Source organism: Triticum urartu, chromosome 3A (genome assembly GCF_056163025.1).
Source record: "Triticum urartu cultivar PI428250 chromosome 3A, HENAU_Tu73, whole genome shotgun sequence".
Taxonomy (NCBI): Eukaryota; Viridiplantae; Streptophyta; class Magnoliopsida; order Poales; family Poaceae; genus Triticum; species Triticum urartu.
Genome location: NC_141875.1, coordinates 508,013,204 through 508,031,275, shown reverse-complemented (window position 1 = coordinate 508,031,275; position 18,072 = coordinate 508,013,204). Strand labels below are relative to the sequence as shown.

The following is an 18,072-nucleotide window of genomic DNA, read 5'->3' as shown; positions in this document are numbered from 1 at the left end:
AGGAAATAAAACCAAACAATCAAAACAACAAGTGGATGTCCTCGAATGAGTAAAATATGCAACCAGCATGCTCACACAATAAGATGGCAAATGAAATATGTGACAAGGCATGCACAACCAATTCTAGCATCTATCAAGCAATTTGCGATGACAAGGTCATCTATATATGAGTATATTGACTTAGGAGTCAAGTGAGAACACTTGATCATAGGTCATACTCATCGTTTAAGCTCAAGTGGGGTTACCACTTTTACATAAAGCATTGTTGTGTTCACATCTTTAGAGTTGCTTTAGCTCAAGTCTTAGAGTAAAGCTCCCCCTAGATGTGATATCCCCCCTAAGAGGGATGAACTAACCTTGGGTTTTGTCGATGATGACTTCATGTAGGTGTTGAAGATGTGGACGCTCAATGTTGATGTAGATCACTTGGAGCTATCCATTTGAGTGAATTGCACTTTCAATACCTACATGGGTTAGTCCCACAAGGAACAAACAAGGATATCCATAGACATAGAGTGAAGCACACACAAGATGATGTCCATGAAAACTTTTAGGTTACCTTGTCCCTTGTCTTACCAACAAGAGGGTTTGTGACTCCTTGAACTAGTGCAAGATGTGGAAGTTGATTGCACTTGTTCTTGCCAAAATGATAAGAGTGAAGTATGTTGGCGGAGTCACCCTCAAGAACTCTCTAGTTCTTCTTCTTTTGGATCCACATCATCTTGATGGGAATCCTTGGAGTTGTAGTCGTACTTGATGAAGTGGAACTTGAAGTAGTCTTGGGAATCCACTTGACTAAGGTCTTAGGAGCTTCTTCAAATGCATCAATTTCCTCTTGAAGCTTGTCCTTGCCTTTTTGCTTGTAGTCTTGTGGTGGAAGATCATCTTGAGCTTGTGTCCCCTTGAAGGAAGTATCATACTTCTCTTGTTGAGGAACAAACTTTGTCTTGGGGTATTGATCTTCTTCCCACTCAACTCCATTGGCATTGAACTTTCGTTCAAAACCAACACCTTGATTCTTCCGGTGCCTTCCTTGCTTGCGCACAATTTCCTCGAATTGCTTACTCCCGGCAAGGCTTTTGTACACTCCTTTCTCTATAATTCCCTTCAATAAGCTATTTTCTTGCTCAAGTGTAACTTGGCTAAGAGAGTCATTAGTGTAATCAAGAGAACTACTAGAAGCAACAATATTGGATTTAGCATGATCATTGTTACTGCTAGAAGAAGAATCTTTCTTATTCTTGTTACTAGACTTGACTTGAGGCATGTAAGTGGATAAGAGTAAACGCTTGGCAATGTAAGAAGAACTTTTCTTGCGGAGATCATCATTGATTGCTTTTAAGAACTCATGCTCTTGCTCAAGATTGAGCTTTTCAAAGCGTAATTTCTCATGAGCTCTTAAAAGTTCTCGATGATCATCGAAGATAGTTTCATGAGCTAACTTAAGAGTGTTTAGTTCTTTAGTTAGAGCCTCAATCTTCTCCTTATCATTGTCATTCGTTTTATCTTGATTAGCATGATTAATTGACGTTTCATCATAGTATTCATCACTAGAGTTGTCAACAAGCAAATCATCACCTAACAAGTCATCTTCATCACTATTGAAATCAACATACTCGGGGTGTGTTACCTTAGGACCTTTGGCCATGAAGCATCTTCCAATTCCTTCATTTGGTGAGTCAAATATGTCGTAGGAGTTGGTTGACACAAGTGCTAGACCGGCAACACCTTCATCTTGAGTATCTTCGGAGTCGGAGTGATAACTTCTCTCGGAGTGGCTGTCGGAGTCGGAGCCGGATACCCATTCACCAACATGAGCTTGATATCTTCGTTTTGTGTAGCTCCTTGACGATTTTTCCTTCCTTTCTGAATCCTTGCTTCTCCGTGAGTATCTTCGTTCATAACGATCATCACTACTCCTTCTCTCTCTTGGTGGTGATTCTTTGCTTCTTCTTTTTGGAGAATCTTCTCTTCTCTTGTAGGGAGCCGTACACTCATTGGAATAGTGTCCGGGTCTTCCACAACTGTAGCAGTTTCGCTCTCGACTAGAAGATCTTTTGTCATTGTAGGACCTTGACTTGAAGCTTCTGTCTTTGCTTCTACTCTTGTAGAACTTGTTGAAGTTATTCACCATTAAGCTCAATTCTTCATTGAAGTTTTGTTTCTCACTTGATGATGTAGGGGCTTCACATGAGGCTTTGTAGGCACCACTTAATTTGTTGTGAAGTTCCTCTTTATCCTTAAGTGACATCTCATGAGCAACAATTCTTCCAATCACCTCCGTTGGCTTGAGATCTTTGTAATTGGGCATCATTTGGATCAATGTGCACACGGTATCATATTTTCCATCCAAGGCTCTTAGAATCTTCTTGATGATGAATCTATCGGTCATCTCTTCACTTCCTAAGCCGGCAATCTCATTTGTGATGAGAGCAAGCCTAGAGTACATTTCAGCACACCTTCACCATCCTTCATCTTGAACTTGTCAAGTTGACTTTGAAGCACATCCAACTTGGATTCCTTGACGGAGTCGGTACCTTCGTGCATATCAATCAAAGTGTCCCAAATTTCCTTTGCACTCTCAAGACGGCTGATTTTGTTGAATTCTTCGGGGCACAATCCGTTGAAGAGAATATCACAAGCTTGAGCATTGTATTGCAACATCTTCAACTCTTCCGCGGTAGCTTCACGGTTTGGTTCTTTCCCATCAAAGAAGTCACCTTGCAAACCAACACACACAATAGCCCAAATGGCGGGGTTATGTCCAAGAATATGCATTTTCATTTTATGCTTCCAACTAGCAAAATTAGTACCATCAAAGTATGGACCTCTACGGTGATAATTTCCCTTGCTAGACGCCATACTCTCCTAGGTTGTGAAACCAAGGCTATGACCACCAAAAGCTATGAAGATCAAAGCAAATGGAGACCAAAGCTCTGATACCACTTGTAGGATCGAAAGTATGTCTAGAGGGGGTGTGATTAGACTACTTGACCAAATAAAAACTTAACCTTTTCCCAATTTTAGTTCTTGGCAGATTTTAGCTATTTTAGGACAAGTCAAGCAATCATCACACAATTCAAGCAAGCATGCAAAGAGTATATTGGCAGCGGAAAGTAAAGCATGCAACTTGCAAGAATGTAAAGGGAAGGGTTTGGAGAATTCAAACGCAATTGGAGACACAGATGTTTTTCCCGTGGTTCGGATAGGTGGTGCTATCCTACATCCACGTTGATGGAGACTTCAACCCACAAAGGGTAACGGTTGCGCGAGTCCACGGTGGGCTCCACCCACAAAGGGTAACGGTTGCAAGAGTCCACAAAGGGCTCCACCCACGAAGGGTCCACGAAGAAGCAACCACCCACAAAGGGTCCACGAAGAAGCAACCTTGTCTATCCCACCATGGCCATCGCCCACACAGGACTTGCCTCACTAGCGGTAGATCTTCACGAAGTAGGCGATCTCCTTGCCCTTACAAACTCCTTGGTTCAACTCCACAATCTTGTTGGAGGCTCCCAAGTGACACCTAGCCAATCTAGGAGACACCACTCTCCAAGAAGTAACAAATGGTGTGTAGGTAATGAACTCCTTGCTCTTGTGCTTCAAATGATAGTCTCCCCAACACTCAACTCTCTCTCATAGGATTTGCATTTTGTGGAAAGAATATTTGAGTGGAAAGCAACTTGGGAAGGCTAGAGATCAAGATTCATATGGTAGGAATGGAATATCTTGGTCTCAACACATGAGTAGGTGGTTCTCTCTCAGAACATATGAGTTGGAATTGTGTATGTGTTCTGATGGCTCTCTCCATGAATGAAGAGGAGGTGGAGGGGTATATATAGCCTCCACACAAAATCCAACCGTTACACACAGTTTTCCAATCTCGGTGGGACCGAATCAACAAACTCGGTCAGACCGAAAATGTAAACCTAGTGACCGTTAGAGATTTTCGATGGGACTGACATGCAACTCGGTAGGACCGATATGGTTAGGGTTTGGGCATAACGTAATCTTGGCGAGACCGATTACACAAACTCGGTGAGACCGAATTTGGTAATTAGCTAACCAGAGAGTTGGTCAGGCAAACTAGGTGGGACCGATTTGCTCTTTCGGTGAGACCGAAAAGTTACAAAAAGGAAACACTGAATTTACATTGCAATCTCGGTGGGACCGATTCGCTCTTTCGGTGAGACCGAAAAGTTACGAAAGGGAAACAGAGAGTTTGCAAGCCCATCTCGGTGAGACCGAGATCCCTATCGGTAGAACCGAATTGCTAGGGTTTGGCAGTGGCTTATGACAAGTAAAACTCGGTGGCGCCGGATAGAAAGAATCGGTATGACCGAGTTTGGCTTAGGGTTTAGGTCATATGTGGATATGGGAAAGTAGTTGAGGATTTTGGAGCATATCACTAAGCACATGAAGCAAGAGGCTCATTAAGCAACACCTCATCCCTCCTTGATAGTATTGGCTTTTCCTAAAGACTCAATGTGATCTTGGATCACTAAAATATAAAATGAAGAGTCTTGAGCTTTTGAGCTTGAGCCAATCCTTTGTTCTTAGCATTTTGAGGGTTCCACTTTCACATCCATGCCATGCCAATCATTGAGCTTTCCTGAAATAATCATCTTGGAATAGCATTAGCTCAATGAGCTATATGTTGTTATGAATTACCAAAACCACCTAGGGATAGTTGCACTTTCAACCTTGATTACAGAAAATTTTCAACAAAAATAATTATCCCCTTGTATAAATCCATTGTATTATAAACATAATGTGCCAAGATTTTTCTTTAGGATGGTTAGATTGCTTGTTTGGTTTGTGCAGTGCAAAAATAGAAACTTTGGCTGTAGCAAGTGAATTTCCATTTTTTTACTGGAACGCCAAATGTTTCTGAAATTTTTACATAGTATTGCTATACAATATTTTTTATTTTGTCCTAAGTTTTCAGAAATTTTAGAGGTACAAAAGTATAATAGATGTTTAGATTGCTAAAGACTGTCCTATTTAAGACAAATTCTATTTTTTGATGCATTGTTTTGCTAGTTTTGATTAAACTATCGATTGTATCAGTGGTATAAGCCATGGAAAAGTTGTAATACAATAGCTACAATGCAAAAAATGAATTAGTTTGCAACAATACTTAAAGTGGTGACTTTTTTATTATACTAACGGATCTCACGAGGGTTTTGTTAAGTTTTGTGTGATTGAAGTTTTCAAGTTTTGGGTGAGATCATGATGGATGAAGGAATAAGAAGTGGCAAGAGCCTAAGCTTGGGGATGCCCGAGGCACCCCAAGGTAATATTAAAGGACTCCCAAGCAACTAAGCTTGGGGATGCCCCGGAAGGCATCCCCTCTTTATTCTAATGATCATCGGTAATTTTACTTGGAGCTATATTTTAATTCATCACATGATATGCATAAATCTTGGAGCATATTTTGTGTTTATTTTCCTTTTTTATTTTATGCACCGTGCTGGTATGATATAGTCCTTGGTTGATTTATAGAATACTCTTTGCGCCTCACTTATATCTTTTGAGTATGGCTTTATAGAATGCTTCATGTGCTTCACTTTTATCACTTGAAGTTTGGATTGCCTGTTTCTCTACACATAGAAAACCGCCATTTATAGAATGCTCTTTTGCTTCACTTATATTTGTTAGAGCGTGGGCATATCTTTTGTAGGAAGAATTAAACTCTCATGCTTCTCTTATATCTATTTAGAGAGTTGACAGGAATTGGTCATTCACATGGTTAGTCATAAACTCCTACACAAAACTTGTAGATCACTTGAATATGATATGTTTGATTCCTTGCTATAGTTTTGCGATATAAAGATGGTGATATTAGAGTCATGCCAGTGAGTAATTGTGGATTTGTAAGAATACTTGTGTTAAAGTTTGTGATTCTCGTAGCATGCACGTATGATGAACCGTTATGTAACGAAGTTGGAGCATAAGGTATTTATCGATTGTCTTCCTTATGAATGACGGACGGGGACGAGCGATGGTCTTTTTTCCTACCAATCTATACCCCTAGGAGCATGCGTGTAGTACTTTGTTTCGATAGCTAATAGATTTTTGCAATAAGTATGTGAGTTCTATATGACTAATGTTGAGTCCATGGATTATACGCACTCTCACCCTTCCACCATTGCTAGACTCTTCGTACCGTGCATTGCCCTTTATCACCTCGAGAGTCGGTGCAAACTTCGCCGGTGCATCCAAACCCCATGACATGATACGCTCTGTCACACATAAGCCTCCTTATATCTTCCTCAAATCAACCATTGTACCTACCTATCATGGTATTTCCATAGCCATTCCGAGATATATTGCCATGCAACTTCCATCATCATCATATACATGACTTGAGCATTCATTGTCATATTGCTTTGCATGACCGTAAGATAGCTAGCATGATATTTTCATGGCTCGTCCGTTTTTGATATCTTTGCTATGCTAGATCATTGCACATCCTGGTACACTGCCAGAGGCATTCATATAGAGTCATTGTTCTAGATATCGAGTTGTAATATTGAGTTGTAAGTAAATAAGAGTGTGACGATCATCATTATTAGAGCATTGTCCCAGTGAGCAAAGGATGATGACGACTATGATTCCCCCACAAGTCAGGATGAGACTCCGGGCGAAAAAAATAATTAAAAAAGAGGCAAAAAAAGAGAGAGCCCAACAAAAAAAGAAAAAAAGAGAGAGAAGGGGCAATGTTACTATCCTTTTACCACACTTGTGCTTCAGAGTAGCACCATGTTCTTCATATAGAGAGTCTCTTGAATTATCACTTTCATATACTAGTGGCAATTTTTATTATAGAACTTGGCTTGTATATTCAGATGATGGGCTTCCTCAAATGTCTGAGGTCTTCATGAGCAAGCAAGTTGGATTCACACCCACTTATTTTCCAGTTTGAGCCTTCATACACTTATAGCTCTTAGTGCATCCGTTGCATGGCAATTCCTACTCCTCGCATTGATATCAATTGATGGGCATCTCCATATCCCGTTGATTAGGCGCGTCGATGTGAGACTTTCTTCCTTTTTGTCTCCTCTAGACAACCTCCACCATCATATTCTATTCCACCTATAGTGCTATATTCATGGCTCACGCCCATGTATTGCGTGAAAGTTGAAAAGGCTTGAAAACATTAAAAGTATGAAACAATTGCTTGGCTTGTCATCGGGGTTGTGCATGATGAAATACTTTGTGTGATGAAGATGGAGCATAGCCACACTATATGATTTTGTAGGGATAACTTTCTTTGGCCATGTTATTTTGAGAAGACATGATTGATATATTAGTATGCTTGAAGTATTATTGTCTTAATGTCAAATGATAGACTATTGCTTTGAATCACTCGTGTCTTAATATTCATGCCATGATTAGATTATATGATCAAGATTATGCTAGGTAGCATTCCACATCAAAAAATATCTTTTTTATCATTACCAACTCGAGGACGAGTAGGAATTAAGCTTGGGGATGCTGATACGTCTCCATCGTATCTATAATTTTTGATTGTTCCACGCCAATATTCTACAAGTTTTACATACTTTTGGCAACAATTTATATGATTTTCTTGGACTAACATATTGATCCGGTGCCCAGTGCCAGTTCTTGTTTGTTGCATGTTTTTTGTTTCGTAGAAAATCCATATCAAACGGAGTCCAAATGGGATAAAACTTATGGAGATTTTTTGGAATATATGTGAATTTTGGGAAGTGGAATCAACAGAGACGATGCCCAAGGCGGCGGTAAGGCAGGGGGCATGCCCCGGGGGTAGGGCGTGCCCTGGGCCCCTGTGGCCACCCCGTAAGGCGGTTGGTTCCCTTCTTCTGGCGCAAGAAAGCTAATATTTGGATAAAATCGTGTTAAAATTTCAGCCCAATCGGAGTTATGGATCTTCGGGAATTTAAGAAACGGTGAAAGGCTAGAATCTGGGAACGCAGAAACAAAAGAAAATAGAGAGAGAGAGAGATCCAATCTCGGAGGGGCTCCCGCCCCTCCGCCGCCATGGAGACCATGGACCAGAGGGGGAACTGTTCTCCCATCTAGGGGGGAGGCCAAGGAAGAAGAAGAAGGAGGTGGGCTCTCTCCCCCTCTCTCCCGGTGGCGCCGGAACGCCGCCGGGGCCATCATCATGATGGCGATCTACACCAACAATTTCACCGCCGTCATCACCAACTCTCCCCCCTCTATGCAGCGGTGTAATACCTCTTCTCCCGCTGTAGTCTCTACTTAAACATGGTGCTCAACGCTATATATTATTTGCCAATGATGTATGGCTATCCTATGATGTTTGAGTAGATCCGTTTTGTCATATGGGTTGGTTGATGATCCTGGTTGGTTTGAGTTGCATGTTTTATTATCGGTGTTGTTCTATGGTGCTCTCTGTGTAGCGCAAGCGTGAGGGATCCCCACTGTAGGGTTTGCAATATGTTCATGATTTGCTTATGGTGGGTGGCGTGATAACCCACAAGTATAGGGGATCGCAATAGTTTTCGAGGCTAGAGTATTCAACCCAAATTTATTGATTTGACACAAGGGGAGCCAAAAAATATCCTCAAGTATTAACAGTTGAGTTGTCAATTCAACCGCACCTGAAATACTTAATATCTGCAGCAAAGTATTTAGTAGCAAAGTAATATAGAAGTAACGGTAACGGTGGCAAAAGTAACAGTATTGGTTTTGTAGTGATTGTAACAGTGGCAACGGGAAAGTAACTAAGCAAAGATCAATATGTGAAAAGCTCGTAGGCATTGCATCAGTGATGAATAATTATGTCGGATGCGATTCCTCATGCAACAGTTATAACATAGGGTGACACAGAACTAGCTCTAGTTCATCAATGTAATGTAGGCATATATTCCGAATATAGTCATACGTGCTTATGGAAAAGAACTTGCATGACATGTTTTGTCCTACCCTCCTGTGGCAGCGGGTTCCTATTGGAAACTAATGGATATTAAGGCCTCCTTTTAATAGAGTACCGGACCAAAGCATTAACACTTGGTGAATACATGAACTCCTCAAACTACGGTCATCACCGGGAGTGGTCCCGATTATTGTCACTTCGGGGTTACCGGATCATAACACATAGTAGGTGACTATTGACTTGCAAAATAGGATCAAGAACTCACATATATTCATGAAAACATAATAGGTTCAGATCTGAAATCATGGCACTCGGGCCCTAGTGACAAGCATTAAGCATAGCAAAGTCATACCAACATCAATCTCAGAACATAATGGATACTAGGGATCACACCCTAACAAAACTAAGTCGATTACAAGATAAATCTCATCCAGCCCATCACCGTCCAGCAAGGCTACGATGGAATTACTCACGCACGGCAGTGAGCATCATGAAATTGGTGATGGAGGAAGGTTGATGATGACGATGGCGACGAATTCCCCTCTCCGGTGCCCCGAACGGATTCCAGATCAGTCCTCCCGAGAGAGATTAGGGTTTGGCGGCGGCTCCGTATCGTAAAACGCGATGAATCCTTCTATCTATTTTTTTCTCCCTGAACGTGAATATATAGAGTTGGAGTTGAGATCGGTGGAGCATCAGGGGGCCCACGAGGCAGGGGGGCGCGCTCCAGGGGGTGGACGCGCCCCCACCCTCGTGGACAGGGTGTGGGCCCCTGACGTTGATTCTTTCGCCAGTATTTTTTATATATTCCAAAAATATTCTCCGTGAAGTTTAAGGTCATTTCGAGAACTTTTATTTCTGCACAAAAATAACACCATGACAATTCTGCTGATAACAGCGTCAGTCCGGGTTACTTCCATTCAAATCATGCAAGTTAGAGTCCAAAACAAGGTCAAAAGTGTTTGCAAAAGTAGATACGATGGAGGCGTATCATGGCGTGAGTGACAGAAGCATAGACCCGAGTAAGTAGGTTGTTTACGTATGGGAGTAAAGAGGACTTGATACTTTAATGTTATGGTTGGGTTTTATCTTAATGATCTTTAGTAGTTACGGATGTTTGCTAGAGTTCCAATCACAAGTGCATATGATCCAAGAAAATAAAGTATGTTAGCTTATGCCTCTCCCTCATATAAAATTGCAATAATGATTACTGATATAGTTATCGATTGCCTAGGAACAAATAACTTTCTTGCGTGACAAAAATCTCTCTACTAAAACTAACTTAGTTGTTTCTTTATCTAAACAGCCCTTAGATTTTATTTATGTGCTCTTTGTTATCTTGGAAACCTATCCTAGAATACCTAGAAAGTACTTCTAGTTTCTTACTTGTTCTAAGTAAAACGAACGTTAAGTGTGCGTAGAGTTGTATAGGTGGTTGATAGAACTTGATGGAATATTTGTTCTACCATTAGCTCCTCGCTGGGTTCGACACTCTTACTTATCGAGAAAGGCTACAATTAATCCCCCATACTTGTGGTTATCACTCCACCAACGACACTCCTACGGGTGCCTCTCTGCCCACCCTCCCCTTGACCTCCCCCACCGCCAGGCTTGCCACCCCCCGGGCCATCGCTCTAAACCAATGAACCACCAGGAATTTCCACGCGAACTTGCACCCCTCCCACCCCTAAGATAGACATCGAGGTCGCTACTTCCTGACGAACCTGCACCCCTCGCACCCCTAAAATAGACAAGATAAAACCTACTGATGGTGCTCCGCATGCCTCCTACTTCCTTCCTGACATAAATTGACTAATCCAAATTTCATTTTCAGGTGACTGACGTCAAGTTAAACTGGTATAGTAAACCTTCCACCACGACCTGAGATTTTACAACCAACATACAAGCCTAGCTTCCACATGGATGACATCAGCGATGAGGTTTTCAGTAAAATCTCACACAACTGAGCGTTAGAGAGACCCATTATCATTTTGTATGGTTTGATTTTTTTTTCTCAAATACACATGAATGTGTGTGCTATTCCCTCCGTCCCAAAAATTTTGTCTTAGATTTGTCTAGATATGGATGTATCAAGTCACGTTTTAGTATTAGATACATCCGTATCTAGACAAATCTAAGACAAGAATTTTGGGACAGAGAGAGTATATATTAAAGAAGAGAGTGGGGGTAGAGAGCCCCTCCACGTCGATGTTACATATTACAATACATGCACACCTCCTCCACATGACACGCTACCATATCTCTACTCCTAATGAAGCAGTTTGTGAATAGTCTCCGCGGTTTATTTTTGCTGATTTTTTTCGTCTCTCCTCCCACTACCCCCTCCCACCCTGGTCCATCGGTTTATTTTTCTCTCCACTCTTTATTACAACCAGAACTTTCCTAACGTATAACAAATCACGGATCTAACTTTCTTAAATTATGCAAATCAATCGATTCCTTTTATTGGTTCAATTTGTCTTACGAAACAAATAACAGATTTTCAGGAAACAAATAATTTATTTTAATCTAACTTTCCTAACTTATCTAAATCAATCGATTTCTCTCATTAGTGAAATTTGTTTTAGGAAACAAATAACAGACACGTCACAAACTTTCCTCCCAATAAATAGTTTCTTAACATTTGCAAACTTTCCTAATCAGACACGTCACAAATGGGCAGGTACTGATATCACGTTACCAAACAATAAAACCCCATTTACATAGAAATCAATTCAAAATCCCAATTTTCCTAAATTTTTACCTTTCCTTGATACCAACCAATAGTTCCTATGTTTTCCACCTATAGAAGGAAATCATCCCTCCATCGATATTAGCATTTTTTTGGAATGAGATCTCCAGGTTATGATTTTTTTGCGATCCTTTCCAATTGTGACCTCTCCTTCCGCTCCGGCTCCTTCTCGCATAAACAATTTCTTTTATTGGTTCAATTTGTTTTAGGAAACAAATAACAGATTTTCAGGAAACAAATAATATATTTTAATCTAACTTTCCTAACTTATCTAAATCAATCGATTTCTCTCATTAGTGAAATTTGTTTTAGGAAACAAATAACAGACACGTCACAAACTTTCCTCCCAATAAATAGTTTCTTAACATTTACAAACTTTCCTAATCAGACACGTCACAAACAGGCAGGTACTGATATCACGTTACCAAACAATAAAACCCCATTTGCATAGAAATCAGTTCAAAATCCTAGCTTTCCTAAATTTTTACCTTTCCTTGATAACAACCAATATTTTCTATGTTTTCCACCTATAGAAGGAAATCACCCCTCCATCAATATTAGCATTTTTTGGAATGAGATCTCCAGGTTATGATTTTTTTGCTATTCTTTCCAATTGTGACCTCTCCTTTCGCTCCGGCTCCTTCTCGCATAAACACCTCCACCACAGCCAGCTGACGCCACCCCAGACCTCCTGCCTCTCCACACCTTCTCCGCCACCTCCTCCTCGTACTCCATTGACAATCCCTCCGCCATGTTTGTCCACGACGGTGTCGAGGAGATGGCGCAGCAGCGTACCAGCGGTAGAGCAGCGCATAGCAGCAGGAAGCAGCATGCAGCAGGCGAGGCAAGCGACCGACGTGGTTGAGGGGGGCGGCTGGCAGAAGATGGCCGTGACAGGAGGGGGCGCGAGGCAGGGGTGCGACTGCGGGGCGAGCGAAGGGATAGGAGGCAGCAGACGAGGAGAGCGCAGCTAGCGAGAGTGTGGCGCGTGGCCAGGGTGTGCGTCGCGCGGGTCACAGTGGTGCGGTGGCTGCGGCGAGCGCGACGGCAGTGGCGGGCGCGATCGACGCGGTGTGGCACATGCGTGGGCATGGAGAGGGAGTGGCCCCGCGGGCACGGAAGAAGAGCAGCTGGCTCGGGCATGGGCGCGCATAGGAGCGGGCATGTGCCACGGGGTCAATCCGAGGAGCTCGGTGGCTACCCCTGCAATGGTCATGGCGGACGACGGTTCTCGACCACGGCGAAATACCTAACGAGAGCAAACGAGAGGGGAAACAGGGGAAAGGCAAGAGGAGATCACGGCGGTGTCAATGGCGCCCTAGGGAAAGACAGGGGAGCTCAGGGCGGCGCGGATCGAACGGCAATATTACGGTGGCCGAAGGTTGAGGAAGACGGCAGCAACGTCGATGCGGGGGTGCTGGACTTGATCTCGTTGGCGCAGATGAAGTAGCGGAGGAGTTCGGAGCTCCGCGACAAGCTCCTAGCCTACAGGGAGAGCAGTGGCTGTGTGAACGGGGTCGGTCATGGTGGCCGTGGCGTTTGACTTCGTCCAGATCGACGGGATCGAGCGAACGAGGAGAAGTGGATCTGGGAGGGGGCGTCGAGGAGTGAGGCCATGGGGGGCAGGGGAGGCAGGGCGTCACCCTTATCCATTCCCCTTCGATGCCGGCGAGGTGGTCGGGCGGGAGCTCGGCTCTGTAGCGACGCGACTCGGGGAAATATAAGTTGTGGTGTCAAATATAATACACATAATCTATATTGTTATGCACTAGCGTGTGTGCGTGTGAAATAGATGGATTATGATCCCGTACCCAATAAAATGGATATGTGTGTGTGTTAGAGAGAGAGGGGGGGAGAGAGTGAGGAAGAGGGAGGGAGAGAGTGTGTGTGTGAGAATTTGATGGTAAAAAATGTCGCCAATGTCACTTAATATGTATGAGAATATTAAATATAATATTAACATAATTGATATTAAACTTTTAAAATTAAAGTGGCCCATTGTAACGCACGGGCGTTCTTCTAGTCGATGCTAACTTCTCGCAATAGCCCACACTGCTAACTCCCCAAGGAAGGTGTTGATGCCCCCCTTGAGTATCCCCGCTTCTAAGAATAACATGGTTCATGGATGGGGCTGCACCGTTGAACAAAATGGCGTTATGGTTTGATTATGGGACGATGCTAGTGGGTGTTTGCGGGCGCTTTTCAGTTTACGAGTGCACACATGCTATACTATATGTCAAAAATCAGTAACAAATTATATAGAGCCAAATGGATGACGTCAGCGCCATGAAACCCTATTCTGAAATTTTAAAAATGTACTACTGTTGTGTTCCGCGGTCAAAAGTCAGTAACAAATTATATAGAGCCAAACGGATGAAATGAACTAGCCAAATCAACATCCACTTTTACAGTTGTGTTTCTCGCGACGAGTTATTCGCAATTAGATCTCACATGGGCATGCTTTGACAAATATTTTCCAAAAGCAACTTTATAGTAGCAAGATGCTTTTATAGCTCGGACCGTTTTCTTTCAACCACAATGCCAAGTCATTCATTTTTGATACATTATATCCAACGGTGAAAACCCATATTTCTGAAAAATAATTGCTCGCATATCATTCAAACTGCTTCTGTGTAGTTTATATGACATGCAATACTTTTCTCAAATCAACATATATAATACATACTTTCAAAAAAAACATATATAATACATAATTTTTTTTACAAGTTTATAAGTGCTTTCTTGTCATGCTAGTTTGTGTTTTGGAAGATACAAGGGTGAATTTTTAAAATATGCTGTATAAAACATCAGTAGTACTCCGAGACACCGCGTGTGTCCCGGAATCTGTGAAGCCCAAACTTGATCGACCAATCAGCACTTGCCGGGCTTCTTGGGCCCGAAGACGAAGTCGCCGGCCGTGTAGAGCGCCTGCAGCCCGTCGGGGAGCGTCACGAACTTGCGGAACTTGAGCGGCGACCCCTTGTTCCCGCGGGGCTTCACGGGCACGCCGCACGCGCGCACCGGCGACCCCAGCACGTACACCTTGCAGTCCTTGCTGGTGAAGGGCGCCGACTGCTGCGCCGTCTGGATCTGGAAGTAGCCGCGCCCGTCCGTGGCGCCCCACACCGACAGCGCCCACTTCCCGCGCTTGCACCGCAGCAGCGCCGCGGCATCTGCATGACAAACAGGAGGCGAATTAGCAGACATGATGGTTTGATCCGTGTGGACTACGGTCTACGGCGCGCGCGCACACGTACTCGGGATCGGGGACGCGTTCCTGGACTTGACGTAGCCGGCGTACCGGCACCCCTTGCACCAGACGGCGCCCTCGACGCCGATGGTGAAGTTCACGTTCGGCGGCGGCCGTGGCAGGCCCATCGCCGAGCTTCTGCTAGGGAGGCTGCCCATGGAGAGGACCACGAGGGCGAGGCAGAGCAGAAGGCATCTCGCCAGCAAAGCCATTATCGTACCTTGCTACAATGATCAAAGGAGAGCTCGTGATGTGATGATCCTGGCAAGTATGAAAAGAGGGTCCATTTTATAGGCCGGCGTGCATGTCGAGGTGAATCGAGCCACAGATTCCGGTTGGCGATATTGCTTTGGATCGATCGTAGATTGGTTTGCACGCGCGAGGAAGATGCGTGCACCGATGCAAGGCTCGATCATGCTGGGGAAACGGGACTGATCGGACGTCGGGGATTACGTACATCATTCATGCATGTGGCTGCTGGTGCCTTGCAAGCCAAAACAGCACCCGGCCGTCTATCTAATAGAGCCTTTTGTTCTCTCTCAAAAAAAAATAGAGCCTTTTGTACTCGAGAAGATGGAAAATAGAGCCTTGATACATAGGCTAATAATCTGGTGTTTACTTAATCACTTGGGCTACCTGGCCGTGCAAATCCGTGGGCGACGGCGCCGCTACGCACTAGCGCTGGAAGATGCACAGAGCGGCAAAGGGGCGCCGATACTTCAATTTGCATGCAAATGGATGTCTTCATTGTCCCATTGTCCTGATCGTTGGATCGATGGCTTCATACATGTCGCCGCCCCACGATATCGATCACTCTTGCAAAGTCAACCCCAGCATTTCTTCTGTTGCTGCAGATAACTTGTTCTCGTGGAAATGGATATACAGTAATTATTATGCCACAAAAGCAATGCTATGATGCAAACTTAAGACTGATTTCGCTGCCACTGTCATTTGTTAATTCGCTGGCATATCTGCCACCACTGAGCCGATGCAGCAATGGAAGCGCCGCATTGGGCGTGTAAAGGATAAAGCGGAAAGTTGCACCATTTGACACGTTGATCTAGCAATGGCTATGTACCCGTTCAACGTTAGTACAAGAGTCTCCGGCCGCTTATTAGCGCTGGCTGTGTTGATGTACTGATACTTGTTTTTTGCTCTTTTTTATTTTGCACACATATATCTATTTAATAAAAATTACCATAGAACAAAAACATAAGCGATGGCTGTGTTGGCTAAAACTAGAAACATAAAAACCACAGAAGATATTCTAAAACCGACTTCTAATACATCATCTACGTTAAGCCGCATCATTCTGAAAAATCAGAAGGCAAATTTGACAATTTTGACCTTGGGACGAAATCAATTCACGGAATGAACTGCCCGTAAAACTATTTCACAGCACTGATCCTTTTGTGTAGCGCCCGCCACGCAGGCGCCACACCCTACGGTGCAACGCCCAGCTCTGGGGCGTTGCACGCCTGTCCACCATGGCAGCCCTTGGGCCCGCACCCAGTAGTGCAGCGCCTCCGAGCTAGGCGCCACACATGTAATGTGCAGCGCCCGGCCCGTAGGCGCTGCGCTGTGACTTAGATGCCAGCCGCCCCCTCCCCCTCCCCCTCCCCCACCCCACCCATTCGTTCCAACAGTTACAGAACAAGCGCGCCGGCGGCTTCCTCCTCTCCCCCTCTCAACCCCCTCTCCCAAATCCTTCAGATCCGACGATTTGGTCCGTGCATTTCTTCACTAATCCATCCTAGAAGGTACTCTCCTCCGATCCCCTTCTTTCTATCCATAGAAAATATGATATTTTGAAGATTTGGGGAATCCTTGTTTGATTAGATTAGATTTGAATCTTGCATGTATTAGAACTTTGCATGTATTACAACCCTTGTTTGTTTGATTTGTGGAACCCTAGTTTAGTTTATGTAAAAGTTATTTGTATGAAGTAGGCATACTTTATGGAAAAGTTATTTGTATGAAGTAGGCCTAGTTATTTGTGAAATCCTAGTTTATTAGTTTTGTTTGATTTGATATGGTTGGATACATAGATTGGCACGGTTGCATCTAGTAGGCGTACTCTAGTTTATTTGTATTTAAAAGATAATTGTGTTGACAAGAAAGCTTTCTTTCAAAATTGTTAGGATGGTTTGGCTTCTCGATGATCACTGGGACAAACAACACCGGTCGTACGCTATGGCGGTGGAGCAGCGGGTAATAATGAAAGTGGCTTGTTTTATGAATTTCGTATTTATTTCAAACACAAATGCCCCATATGTAATGTTATGAATTGTTTGTTTGTAGGAGCTTGCACCTTTGAAGCTTCGTTCTCACGGGGTCACCCTTGGGTGGATGCTCTATGATGAGCGATACACATCGTATGTAAGGGAGACAGGACTTCTCCCTTTCATTCATATGGTCAGACGGTCGACGCCACCCAACAATGCTCCAGCACTCACCGCGCTTATTGATCATTGGCGGCCGGAGACACATAGTTTCCATCTATGGACCGGGGAGATGACAGTGACGCTCCAGGATATTGCTATGATCACCGGTCTTCCTATCGATGGGAATCCTCTATGTATGAGCACCGATTCCGATGGGTGGCGCGCGCAGATGCATGCCCTTATCGGTATGGTTCCTCCGGAGCCTCCGGAACCAGCAGCAGAAAACAAGAAGAAGGAAAGAGTCGCAGCCGGTGCTACTTTCACGTGGATTACTGAGCACTTTGGTACTTGCCCACCGGAAGCTGATGAGGACACGGTCAATACATATGCTCGTGTCTACATGTGGTATGTGATATCCAGGACTATGTTTGCTGATGGCACATGCAAGAATGCTCCATGGATGTGGCTGAAGGCGTTGACCGTCTTCGATAGCAAATGGAGTTGGGGTTCGGCGACACTGGCTTACTTGTATAGACAGGTATGAAGTTGTTTCTTTTTCACTTTATTGCTACATTATGAATGCGATCTTGCTCTTAATTGAACCATGTTCTCTTTTATGTGCAGTTGGACGAAGCCTGTTGTAGGTCATCTGGAGGTATTGGTGGTTGTTTGCTCGCACTTTCCATACGGAGCTGGGAGCATTTGCCGGTTGGACGTCCGAAGAAGGTGAAGTACGATGATTGGGACGACAAAGGCGACCTGCTACGGCTACCCACTTGGGCTTACAAGTGGGATG

The 18,072-nt window shown here is 43.8% G+C and overlaps 1 protein-coding gene across 1 annotated transcript; it reads right to left on the bottom strand.

Annotated features, from left to right (window-relative positions):
- Window positions 1-14,385: 14,385 nt before the first annotated feature.
- Window positions 14,386-15,262, bottom strand: LOC125547677 (non-classical arabinogalactan protein 30). The gene is made up of 2 exons (XM_048711483.2): window positions 14,900-15,262; window positions 14,386-14,815 (listed from the first exon to the last, which is right to left on the bottom strand). The coding sequence occupies exons 1-2, from the start codon at window positions 15,102-15,104 to the stop codon at window positions 14,514-14,516; spliced, it is 507 nt and encodes a 168-aa protein (XP_048567440.1). The 5' UTR covers window positions 15,105-15,262; the 3' UTR covers window positions 14,386-14,513.
- Between the last annotated feature and the right edge of the window lie 2,810 nt (window positions 15,263-18,072).

Coding starts and splice junctions, on each gene's coding strand:
- LOC125547677 (XM_048711483.2), bottom strand. CDS start 15,104: ATGGCTTTGCTGGCGAGATGCCTTCTGCTCTGCCTCGCCCTCGTGGTC. Junction 14,816..14,899: donor GAACGCGTCCCCGATCCCGA/GTACGTGTGCGC, acceptor TTTGTCATGCAG/ATGCCGCGGCGCTGCTGCGG.